The sequence below is a fragment of the Camponotus floridanus genome, unplaced genomic scaffold (genome assembly GCF_003227725.1).
Source record: "Camponotus floridanus strain SB8 unplaced genomic scaffold, Cflo_v7.5 scaffold106, whole genome shotgun sequence".
In the NCBI taxonomy this organism is placed as follows: domain Eukaryota; kingdom Metazoa; phylum Arthropoda; class Insecta; order Hymenoptera; family Formicidae; genus Camponotus; species Camponotus floridanus.
In genome coordinates, this window is record NW_020229222.1 from 635800 (window position 1) to 648903 (window position 13104).

The 13104-nt window shown below is 28.6% G+C and overlaps 2 protein-coding genes across 2 annotated transcripts; both read left to right on the top strand.

Annotated features, from left to right (window-relative positions):
• The first annotated feature begins 2617 nt into the window (after positions 1–2617).
• On the top strand, positions 2618–7394 carry LOC112638925 (proto-oncogene tyrosine-protein kinase ROS-like). The gene is made up of 7 exons (XM_025411563.1): positions 2618–2889; positions 4863–5004; positions 5556–5649; positions 6082–6402; positions 6601–6903; positions 7132–7144; positions 7347–7394. Exons 1-7 carry the CDS (start codon positions 2743–2745, stop codon positions 7392–7394), a joined length of 1068 nt encoding a protein of 355 aa, XP_025267348.1. The 5' UTR covers positions 2618–2742.
• On the top strand, positions 7169–11683 carry LOC112638893 (protein sevenless-like). The gene is made up of 5 exons (XM_025411462.1): positions 7169–8588; positions 9827–9922; positions 10106–10323; positions 10592–11062; positions 11291–11683. Exons 1-5 carry the CDS (start codon positions 7418–7420, stop codon positions 11636–11638), a joined length of 2304 nt encoding a protein of 767 aa, XP_025267247.1. The 5' UTR covers positions 7169–7417; the 3' UTR covers positions 11639–11683.
• The last annotated feature ends 1421 nt before the right edge of the window (positions 11684–13104 follow it).

The following is a 13104-nucleotide window of genomic DNA, read 5'->3' on the forward strand; positions in this document are numbered from 1 at the left end:
CTCCTATTTTTTATTATTTATTCTTGTAGCTTATCTCGAGAACTTTCGAAAACACTATAATAAAATATTTCTTCATTTATTCACACCAATCCATATCCACCCAAAGGTGTGAGGCTGAATAGCTCAGTGGTAAGAGCAGTTGTCCGGCAAGCGAAAGACTCGGGTTCGTTTCTCGATTCAGCGACTTTGCCCCGATATTTTTCTCGTCTACATCTCTTCAAGGAGTAAAGAGAGGTCTACAGAATTCTCAAAATTTGAGAATCTATATCTTGGTAAATGCACCAAGTAAAATATGTATATGCCTTGTGCACGTTTTAAATTTTTGCGAATAATTAATCTTTAAAAAAAAATGTACGCACTACCATCCGCGGCTCTTAATCCCTCTTTTCTTGTGTAATGTGTTTCTTATTAATGTTTTACGAATAAAAAATATTGGATACGTTTAAGAAACGTATATAAAACGAATGTATGCTACCTCAGGCATCATAGCATATCTTAAAGTTATTTATTGACGACAGTCACGTGTCATAAAACATTGTGTTTCGTCATCTATTGACGTAATTAAAGGTTAACTATCCATTTGATATCAATGCTGTCTAGTTGCAATGCGGGCGGAAATTAAATCGAACTTTAAATTTTAACTCGAAAATATTGTAGTTCTAAGAAGTGACGTAAAAGAGATGATATATTGAATCCAATAAATATTATTGTTATATGTATTATCTAACTGATAGAAATAACTTATTGTTAATTAATGAAACAAATTGTAAATAAATATGCATGTATTAATAATTGAATGTTTGTTTTCTTACGATACTTATTAGATATTCGACATGTGTACTTTTGTATTTTATATATTATATAAGATCTGCATACTTTTTAATATTAACCATTTTGTAAATTCGTAAATGTTAACACACAATTGTAATTTTCTTTTTAAACTTTTTTTATATTATGTTTTGGAGCTTTTTTCTATTTCAAATTGTACATATAAATCTTTGTACATACATATATCATACATATATCGCTGTGGAGGAAATAAATTTTTATAAATTTATAAAATATTTGAAAATACGTCTATTATTATGCATGAATTTAAAAAAGAGACCATTGTATGAATACTTGTTTAATTATTCTTAGTTATTCTTGACACACAACATTATTCTTAATTATTCTTAGCAGAATGTTTCTTTAAAAATATGAAAATAGTTTTGAAAATAAAAATGTTATACATCATTTAATATATAAATGAACTGAATAAATCAAAAAAGGAGACCGAAGCATTAGAAAATCACTTTTTGAAAAAAGTAATTGATTTATAACGGGGAAAGAGAGAATTTGATTGGCTGCACTAATGCACACTGGTGCATATAAAAATTGTCATATATAAAATTACAATAATATAATTAAAATAATAAAGTAATTAATATTATTAGTTTTTTATATTATATATTATATTAAATATATTATGTTAAGTTAATATTAAGTAAAATTATATTATATACGTTATTATAAGTTTATTTGATGCAAATAACGATAATAATAACTCGTACAATTATTTTATATATTTTAGTTATTTATGTGCTATTGAAAATTTGTATTTATTTATACTAGAACTACATGATTTATATTAAAAACGCTATGTATTGATTCAAACTGCATTATATGAATGTCACAGAAAACGTATAAATCGCTTTTTTAAATCCATTATTACTTTTTTTATAATCAGCATATCTTTTTATAGTAAACGTACATCTTATGCCAAAGAAAAGATACTCAGAAATAAATTAATGTAAAAAGTTTATAATAAAATTGATTAAACAATTATATATACATATAATTATTTTTATTTATACATTGAACTATTTTGTTTTATACATGTATAACTTTTTTGTCAAATAATTTAAAGATTTTAATTCTCTTTGAAATAACGCGAGTATCTCCGTGGAAAAAAATAAATTACAAACGGAATGCAGTTAATAAGACGTCACTGCGTGGCAACACATGATCAGATTGATCATTCGAAGTCAGTTAGTATTGTGATCGCAAGCCAAACACACTACCGCGTTACTTATCGTTTGATTCAAACTGCATCAAATGAATATCATAAAAAATTGTGTACGAATAGTGGATTTTAAAAAGCATACGTAGTAACACAATTGTATATAGTAACACAATCGTACGAACGAATTGTCATAATTACATATTTAAAACTAAAGATATAATAAATATTCAAGTGAATTCGATTACACGCTGCGTGTGCTTGAATGTGGCTGAAAATGTTACAACATCTATAATTCTATAACTTCTCTGATCGTTTGTAATTTGATTACAGTTATTTTTTTATCGACGTTTTTCTACTATAATATTAATAAAAAAAGCTGATAATTATATTCCTTTTTTCGCTATACAATCAAATGATCATTTTGTATCATTTTGCATTGCCATTTCTTCTCCTAAAAAAATTATTTATTTTCTAAGAATTCCATAATTTAATCATAAGGTATATATTGTGATCGCGAACCATAAAGAGAAATCTAAAAACATAATATTAGAAGATAATAACTTATGATTCGTTAAAACTGAGTTTTAAGGAATTTATCGAAAATAAATTTATATATATTTGAATTAATATCAATTCGATTAACACATCAGAATTAGTAGAGTGAGAAAAACAATTAACTGAGAATTCAACGGGAATGGTTGAACAGGGAACTGATTGAGTGCAAACGTTTACGAAAAATGCAAATCATGTTTGGAACAATTTTTTGTGTTTTATTGAAAAGTTTAGTATTGATAAAGGCAACTATCACGCCGAAGGATTATACCACTTTAAACATCCTGCAGGAAGAAAATGTTTCCATGTATCAGGAATTAAATTTCACGCAGGTAAGAGATATTTTCGTTTGATTAAGAAACAATTGAATGTTATTGCAGTTAGTAGTGTAACTAAACATGAATGAAAATAAATTATATATTCTACATATGATAAGATAAGATAAAATAAAATAATTCAATCTGAAAAAAAAGTATGTACGATGTTGTAAAAAAAGATGAATAAAGTATATATATATATATATATATATATATATATATGTATGTATATATATAATTTTAATATATATATATATATGTATATATATAATTTTAATATATATATATATATATATATATATATATATATATACAGGGTGTACCTCCTAGAAGTGGCCACCCCCTTTTATCTTTTAAACGAAAAGAGATGGACCATAATAAATATATATGAAATTAAATAGCTTTAACTGAACTTTATTGTGAGCATAGTGGTTGATTACAAAATTTATCTGTATTAAAGAACAGAGAGATATGTATAATTTTTTTATAATAATGTAGATATTTTAATATAATAAAAGTTGTAGCGCTATTTGAAACGAATATAACGATGTACGATTTAATGTAAATATTTTACATATTATACGAGATTTTCCGGCTTGAAATATCGCGGGCGACGTCCACCATTTCATTTTCGGCCCTGCGATATAGCTAACTTCTGACTCGTGCATTAGAGGTTGACATATGTCATGTTGTCATTTAATCATGATACTCAGTCAGAAGTTGGCTATATCGCAGGGCCGAAAATGAAATGGTGGACGTCGCCCGCGATATTTCAAGCCGGAAAATCTCGTATAATATGTAAAATATTTACATTAAATCATACATCGTTATATTCATTTCAAATGGCGCTACAACTTTTATTATATTAAAATATCTACATTATTATAAAAAATTATACATATCTCTCCGTTCTTTAATACAGATAAATTTTGTAATCAACCACTATGCTCACAATAAAGTTCAGTTAAAGCCATTTAATTTCATATATATTTGTTATGGTCTATCTCTTTTCGTTTAAGAGATAAAAGGGGGTGGCCACTTCTAGGAGGTACATCCTGCATATATAATTTTATTTTATAAAATTAATTTAGAAAGTTAGCATCATTTCTTTGGGTTTAGGATAATTATATAACGAAACAGAGCTACTAAATATCGAGATAGCAAATCTGTCTGATAAAAAAATCATTCATCAAGTTGTATCTATCAACACTAATATTTCGATCAACATATATTCAACTACTATCGCTAGAATTTATATTAATTTTTATTGTACATATATTCATTTATATAAAATTATATACACATATTTTTATCGAGACATTATCGGTTTATATTTATTATTTGCTGAATTTGTTTGTGTTAAAAATATAACGAACATTCGAAACAATTTACGAAAAAACTTGACAAGGTAATAAATAAAAGAATTTATATAATTCTATGACTAATATTTAATAACTGTAAAGCAACAATATTTTTAATCTTTTTATTCTTGAAGTACAAACATTAATAAAACTTTAGTAATATCGGCAAATTTATAAAAAGAAATATGCATTACGGTATAATTGAATAGAGTTAACTAACCTATCGTGAGAAAGAATCAAAACGTTAGACAAAATTGTTTTAATAATTGCAAAGAGCTACACTCCACTGTAGCTGTGTAAGTCACTTTCGCTTGTACTTGATAAAAGCTGTTATGAATCCTCATTGACTCTCGTTAACCTATTGATTGATTTTCCTTTGACAGTTATGTTTGATACAACATGCCTTAAAAAAATAAATAAAAAATAGATTTCATGAATAAAACTACATCACATTCAATTTATATCATTTAGGAATGGTATATATCAAACCGGTATTATTAACCAAACCAAAAACGAATGGTAATTTTTTGTTTAATTTTATATATTATATAATTTATCATTAAAAGCCAGAAACAATCGCCTCAATGATATTCACTTAATTCTTTTCGTATGTTACACTTTATGAAGGATATTTCAATGTCCGAGAAAAGTGAGCATCATATACTAAAATTCAAATCTGACCGGAACCATTTTGATAGTACTGTGAGAAATAAGCGGGAAGTCGATGAAATTGTACTTGCAAATATTTCTATCATTCCAGAATCCATCGGTAAGTTGCAAAAAAATAAAACATTAATAACAAAATCTATGATAAAAAGGTATAAATATAATTTAAATTCAAGAGAGAGTGGCAATCAAATCTAAAAATATCTTCCAGTATTGAAAAGAATATAAATTTTAATTCTAAAAAGAAACAGAAAAGCATAATATAAACATAACATTTTACATAAAAATTGTTATAAGTTAAGGTAAAATCAATTTTATTAATATGTTACTCTGTATTAAAGCAGTCGCAAATATTATACTTCTGACTTCTTAAGCTATAGGAATTTTTCGAAAAGTACTTGTCATTTTAATAAAAGTTATTTATTCGTTTTTGCAATGAATTAACGATTACTTTTCTAAATCTTAAATGACGCTAAAAATTCTTATATTATCTTTTTAAAGATCAATACTCTGCTAATTTCCATATTTTGTCATTTACATTTATTTTTTCTCTTTCCTTTATTTTCACATTAAATTGTTCTTTCTGATTTACTGAGATAATCCACTTAATCTTATATATAACAGTGTTAATGTTTACGATCTTAAAATCTTTAGAAAGCATTTTGAGCAAGCCAACATCTCTCAGAGCATTTGTACAATTCGACAGTCAATTTACAGAAAAAGTAAACGACATTTTTGTGACATTGAGGTAAGAAATCCAAATTCTCAGTTTAAATTCTTTCACTATTCTTTCTTTTTCTTAAATTCAACGACATAAATATATCAAAATGATAATTCTGTTATAATTTTGTTAAAATATAAAATGGCTCAAATTTTATTTCAATTTATTATTTTAATTTATTTTAATTTAATTTTAATTTAATTTAATTTATTTTCTAACGACATCTCGAACACTGAAAAAGATCTTGAAAAGATCGAAACGTACGTATGTATTATTTTCTGTTCACTCGAATCAATTTTTTCAGACATATTTTTTATATTTTTATATCTGACTGATTATTAATATATTATGTCTGTTACTTAGAGTCTTTATTATTATTTCGACTTCTTTACGCTCTAACATCTTGCGCCACGTTCTTTTAGCCTTCCTTTTTATTTCGTTTTGCTAAAATTTTTACAGATGGAACCAACCAGAATTTGCCGATGAAATAACACAAGTGTACCAAGTGCAGTGTTCTTCCTTCGAGGACTTTAAAGAAATCTGGGACGATAAAAATATCACAGCTACAAAATTGGAGCACACGGTGCACAATCTATCATCTAACACGACATATTATTTTCGAGTACGTGCGCATACTAAAATTGTTGCTGGTCCTTACACGGATTTAATCAATGTGTCGACTACACATGAAAATCCAATACCTAAATTATTACTTACAACGGATCTAGATATGAAAATATTGGACGTGGATTTAAGAATTACTAATACCTTAATGTCAGGGTACGTATACTGATAAAAAACAGTTATATTTATCATAAATTATTTTTAACATTAAATATAAAATTAAAGTTATTATTATTATGCACATGTTTATTATTATCAACATTACAGTACTACAACATACAGTAATAACTATAAAATTAGAAATTTCAACTATAACTTTTTACTATACAATTATAATTGGTTCCTTTTTTTCAGATATGTAAAATATGTCGCTTATTCGATACAAGAACATAGAATTTATTGGCTAACAGAAAGATACCTAATGACATTGAAGATTAATGAAAATAATATCACAAAAATAGCTAACTTTGATCATTATCCCCATAGTCTCTGCATTGACTGGGTAGCAAGAAATCTATATATAGCCTGTACGAAAGATTACTATTATATTATTGTAAAGTTCGACTTAACAATGTGGGAAAATGGCATAATTAAATTTGATGAGATTGTCAAATCATCAGATGTTATTTACTTTTTAAGTGTGTCACCGTCTATGGGGTACGTTCACCTGAAAAAATAATTTTCTATTAAACATTTATGCATATTTGTAATTTTTCTATAATTTTACGTGATTTTACAATTAAGATCATAAGTAAAAAAAATAATAGGTTATAATATAATTATAAGAATTTCGAATTTTCACTACAAACAAATTTCTGTTTTCTGTTAAAATAATGTTTTATAATGAAAGTAAAAATGAGAGTAAAATTATTACATATTTTTTAGAATTTTATATTACGTATCATACAATTTGAAGAATGAAGAATATAATATAAATAAACATCAGCCCAATAAAAAAATTCAGCAAATTGTTTCGATAAATAATTCCTTGTGCCTATTTCATGATGAAAATACACATGTTCTTAAAATAATATTTGAAAACATAAATAATGAGGAGCCGTTAATTTACTGGTTATTTTCTAATCGCATATTTGTGACAGACACTAACGTTTCTATATGCAGTAAGATTTTACACAAGGAAAACATAAGTGATATCTTGGAATTCCTATCTATGACGATTGACAAAAGAAACATTTACATTTCAGCAATAATTATTAGCAATTATTCGCCTAAATCTTCTTTCTATGTTTTGAAAAAGAAATACGCAAGTCTCAAGAGCGTAAATGCAGACAAATATGTTGAAAAGACAATAATAGACTCAATGGAATTTTCTTATCAAATTTACGCTTTTGATAAATCTGTACAACCATATCCTCCAATGAGATGCCTGACACCTGACGAGAAAGTTTATAATTTTGAGAATGTGAATACAACAACAAACAGCATCATTGTGAATCTTCCGGAGTCAGTTGTAAAGAGTGGATGCAAAAAATATAATTTACCAACTACTATATATACTATCTCTGTAAGCTGTTTAGACAACAATCTCAACAAATCTGAGAAATTCAATGTGCTGCGATATGTGACGTGCGAGCGATATTACGAGATTCAGAACTTAACACCATTTACAGAGTACAAGTTGCAGTTTACTTTAAGCAATTTTTACTTTGATCAATTATCAATAAATCCAATCAATTCGAATGTGATGTCATTAAAAACTAATTCGGGCAAGCTTAATGCACCAGAAAACATAAGTGTTTTAGTTTTGACGCCTACTATAGCAGTAGTTCATTGGATGCCACCCAAGCAATTGAACTGCGTGAGCGTGAACTACGAAGTGCATTGGAAGTTAGTGAACGACAAGCAACATAAGAGCAAACAATTTATCAATATGCCGAAACGTATGGCAGATGACAGATTTTTCACAAAGATTAACTTGTTGCTACCAATACAAAATTACTTGATATACGTGCGTGTGTATCCAACTAATTTCAGCGATTTGTACAACGAGAGTTTAACCAAGATCGTTCACATATCCTCAGAACCAAACAATATTACTTTGAGCGGGGTCGACATAAATAGCATGAACATTTCATGGATCTCCAACATTAATCTGACGATCATTTTTACACTAGAGTACAAAGATATTGCAGCAGAAAAGTGGCAAACAATGAATTCTTTTAAAATGAATTATAAAGATAAAGTAATATACTATCTCAAAAATTTACAATCGGGAACTTTATACAAGTTTCGCTTGATATTGAGATTTCTCAAATATGAGGAAACTTTTATATGGCCGGCTGATGAAAGATTTATTTTTTCAACACGTGATAGCAAACGTGGTAAGCAAATGAAAATACCTATACAGCACGATAAGGTTGCGGATATATTGAAGAATAATTTCATTGAAACATTGCAATATTGCAAATCAAATGCGAAACTTTGCTGAGTTATTGTTATAAGATTGTGATAAAGTTAAAGTGTTCGCTTCTTGCAATGAAATATTGTAGCAATATTACACTGTAATATATTGGAAAGAATGCAACGTTATAGCAGCTATTTAATAACATTACGTATAAAATATTTTTGTTTTTGATGGATGAATATCTTGGAAACATTTAATTAAATTAAAAAGCTTGATATAAATACTAGTTTACGATATCTAATATATTACAAAATTATATTTAAACATAACATCATATAAAATAAAATGTTATATTTTTGTACAAAATTGCTCTAAATTATTACTTACGAATCACTTTTTTTATTTTAAATATTCTATATACTCTTATAATAGGTATTTTATACACATTTATATATTAGTTATAGAATTAATTATACATTCCTAATTACATTTTTATTTAAAAATTTAAAAATTTTAAAAATCCGTTACAATTACATATAGTTGCATGTGAAAAGTACAGAAAAATATAATGATAGATATAATAATATATATTCTTAATATAATAAAAAGATATATTATCTTTGAAGATTAATATCGTATTCGTACATGAAGTGAAAATATATTGTAACATAAAATATATTATAAAATATATTGTAACATTGATGTAAAATGTTATCTATATTTTAATAAAAAAATAGCAAGGCTTATCTGTAGCTTAGAATTATATTTACTCCATATTATTTGTGTCAATAATTCATTTGACTTTTGCAAAAAAGTAAAATTCATCGCATATATACAGACATAAAAAAATGTATTATTATATTATTTTTATAGATAAATTAAAGAGTGTTATAGTTTTAAAATGTTTTCAAAATATGAATATCATATTGCTAATATCTAATTCACATTTTGTTAAATTATATTTCTACAATGTTTCCGTAATGTTGCCTTGCAATTTGTAATATTGCAACATTGTTGCAAAGTAGTTGTAATATTTTGTGCTGCATAGATATTATAATATTGATAGATATTATAATATGTGCTAATATTTTTTGGATATGAATAGGAATCTAAAATTTAAAAAAATTAAATCTTATAATAAAGTTATAAGTAAAAATAAATTTGTAAAAATATACACACACAAAGATATTAAAATTATACTTTTGCTTAATCTAGATATTCCGAGTACTCCTGGAATAATATGGAATAAATATTACTTGTTATTGATGTTGGTTATAGTTCCTATAATCTGCATTTTCTACATTTATCGTTGTAAGTATATTTGATATAAATATCAACTTGAATTGTAGATTATACATATATATCTGATATAATATCTAGAGATTTACTGAAAATAGTAATTTACTTATATAAAACTAAACGAATAAATTTACTAAAATACAGTAAATTTTATAATACATATTATTACATAATCAAATCGAAACTTTATAATAGTGTATCGTCAACGCAGAGGTAATAATGAACAATTTTTGTCTTCTACAATGACCGATGTAGAATTGGCGATTCTACCTGAAGTACCTTGTCGCAACATTCAATTCAATATGATTTACAGTCCTATGTTACATTATAATCCGGATAAATGTGCGATAACTAAAATCGCACGAAATCAAATTACATTTACGAAACATCTTGGTAGCGGCGCATTCGGAATGGTAAAAATTAATGTTTTCAAGCAATATTTTAAATTATTTTTTGGTTTAACAGATACATATTTTCTAATAAAAATATAAATCACATGAATTTTTTAAACAGATTATAAGTAATATAAAATTTACATGAGAAAACAAGCATGCACTTTATTATATACTTTTCATTGAATTATTTAATATAAAGTAAAATATAAAGTAAAATACTACTTGACATTAAATTATACATTTTTCAATAAAGTACGCATGTAAATTTGTGTGAAATATTTTGCAGGTGTATCAAGGAAAGGTAAAGGATTTAGAAAAATCGGGCACAGAGATATCCGTTGCAATAAAAACGCTTGGAAAAGATGCTTCTTCCCATGAGAAAAAGAAATTGTTAAAGGAAGCCAAGCTTATGAGTCATTTTCAACACAAACATATATTAAGATTGTTTGCCGTTTGTTTAGATGGAGACTCTCCGTTACTAGTGTTGGAATTGATGGAAATTGGAGATCTGTTAAAATATTTGAGACAATGTCGAAATTTGCAAGTGTCAGATTCGTCTGCTCTGCGTTTGCAGGATTTGCTCGCCATGTGCGAAGATGTTGCGCGAGGTTGTTGCTACTTGGAAGAGTTACGTTTTGTACATAGAGATCTAGCGTGTCGCAATTGTTTAGTATCTTCGAGAAATCGAGAGAATCGTGTCATCAAAATTGGAGACTTTGGACTAACTAGAGAGATCAAGAATGATTATTATCGCCTGGTATATATAATTATGGAAAAAAGTTAATAATTAAAAAATGAATTCTTCTAAAAATACTTTCTATTTTTTTATAATAGTATCATGTATTGTTTTTTTAAGTAATATAGAATATAAGTAGTTTTTATTTATATATAGCAAGAGATAAATTAACGTTTTTGATTTTGCACACATTCTAGAAATGAACAACTTAAATCAGAAAATTAAATTTTTGTTTAAATCATGTTTTAGAAAGGAGAAGATTTGCTTCCTATTCGATGGATGGCACCCGAATCTTTGATAATGGGAATATTTACTTCTCAAACCGATGTTTGGTCCTTTGGGGTATTAATGTGGGAAATTACATCGTTGGGTGAGCAACCTTATAGTGCCAAGGTTAATGAAGAAGTAATAAATTATGTATGTGCTGGAGGCAGGTTGCCAATGACTCTTAACTGTCCGTCACCATTGTACCAGTTGATGCTACGTTGCTGGAATGCAGCATATACTAGACCAAATTTCGAATTTTGTCTGAAAAATATTATAGCATTAAGAAAGAACATAGAGGATGCCTTGCTGAGTCCGGTCGATATTATTTAGCCGATATACTTAAATTAATGTTTATTTTATTTTCCAAACGACTCAATAAATCTTAATGCAGAAAAAATATTTCTAGGATATTTTTAAATTGATTCTGATCTGATTACTTTTAGGTTTAATCTTAATGTTATGTTACGTCCAGACCCTTGAAAGGTCGGGCCAGCTGGACGAACGTAACCTACTTACCCGGTGACACACTTTCGGGCGTGTGTATGGATCGGGTCGAGCGCACTGTGCTGGGGCCTAACACAGGTCAGTGATCAGAATGGTCCCTTTAACACTGTGAGTGTCTTAGGCCGATGCGCTCGTTAGTCCCTTTTCGGTAAGAGAATCTAATCTCTTTTAAACGGGACGGGACCTTGTGCGATATTGGAAATGAAGGGGATGAGTGAAATAAATTTGTCCCTTTATTATAAATTAAAATTTATTCGATATTATCATTAACGGGTTTACAAGAACATCTTTTATGTGCGAGTTGTGAGTGTGTATGTGTGTGAATATGTAAATTCGCGGGTGTTACATTAATTCGGAGGACATCAGCCAGGAATAAATAAAAGGAGTTGAGGAGGCTATATCCTGGCTGGATTTTACAATTTTCCTATTTAAGCAAAATCTAAAGGAGTATTTCAGGGAAGGAACAGAGGTCAAAAGTCATCGAACTGGATGGTGGACGGCGGAAATTTTCTTAATAAAGCTTGGATGGGGACGGCTAGTGGTAAAGGTGAACCGGGGAGGTACCAGGGTATTATTGAGTCGGGAGGGGCAGTAGTTAGATAATGTAGGAACTCTTCGTGGTCCACGTCACCTGGATCCACGCAATAAGATCCTTCAGGGATAGGGATATCGAGGAGGGGGAACTGGCTTATAAAATAGTTTAATTGATCGGGATGGGAAGGTTCAGGGGTAGGATTCGGGAGAGGATATTCTGACGGGGACTCTGGGGGGAAGTCGAAGGGATGGGAGGTCTCATCAAAGTCAGGAGGATGTCCTATGAAATCCTCCTGATCCTCAAGGAACTCTGAGGCCTCCGACGAAGAATCGGAATCAAGAGTAATTATGGGGGGTAATTAGGTATGGGAGAAGGGGATCGGGGCGCTAATAAAGGTTGGGGAGAAGAGGGAGGGGAAGGCTCGGGAGAGATCGGGGTAGAAGATCTGGGAGGTGATGCAGAAAGGGGAACAGGTGTACTGGGGGAGGAAATAGGGGAGTAACTAGGTGGAGGGATCGAGGGAGATCTATGAGGTGAGTGTGTGCGTGTGCCGTTAACGGGGGTGAAGTTATTAATATTGCTAATATCTATTTTATCGGGGAGGTCCGCCGTGGATTGAGGCTGTTGCCTCCTTAAACGTCTGTTGCGACGATTCCGCCACCGTAACGCAGCATGCCGCTTAGAGGGTGGCACTAATAATAATTTCGCGTTTAAAAATAACTTAGGAATGCTCGAATATAACCCTTCCAGATTTTAT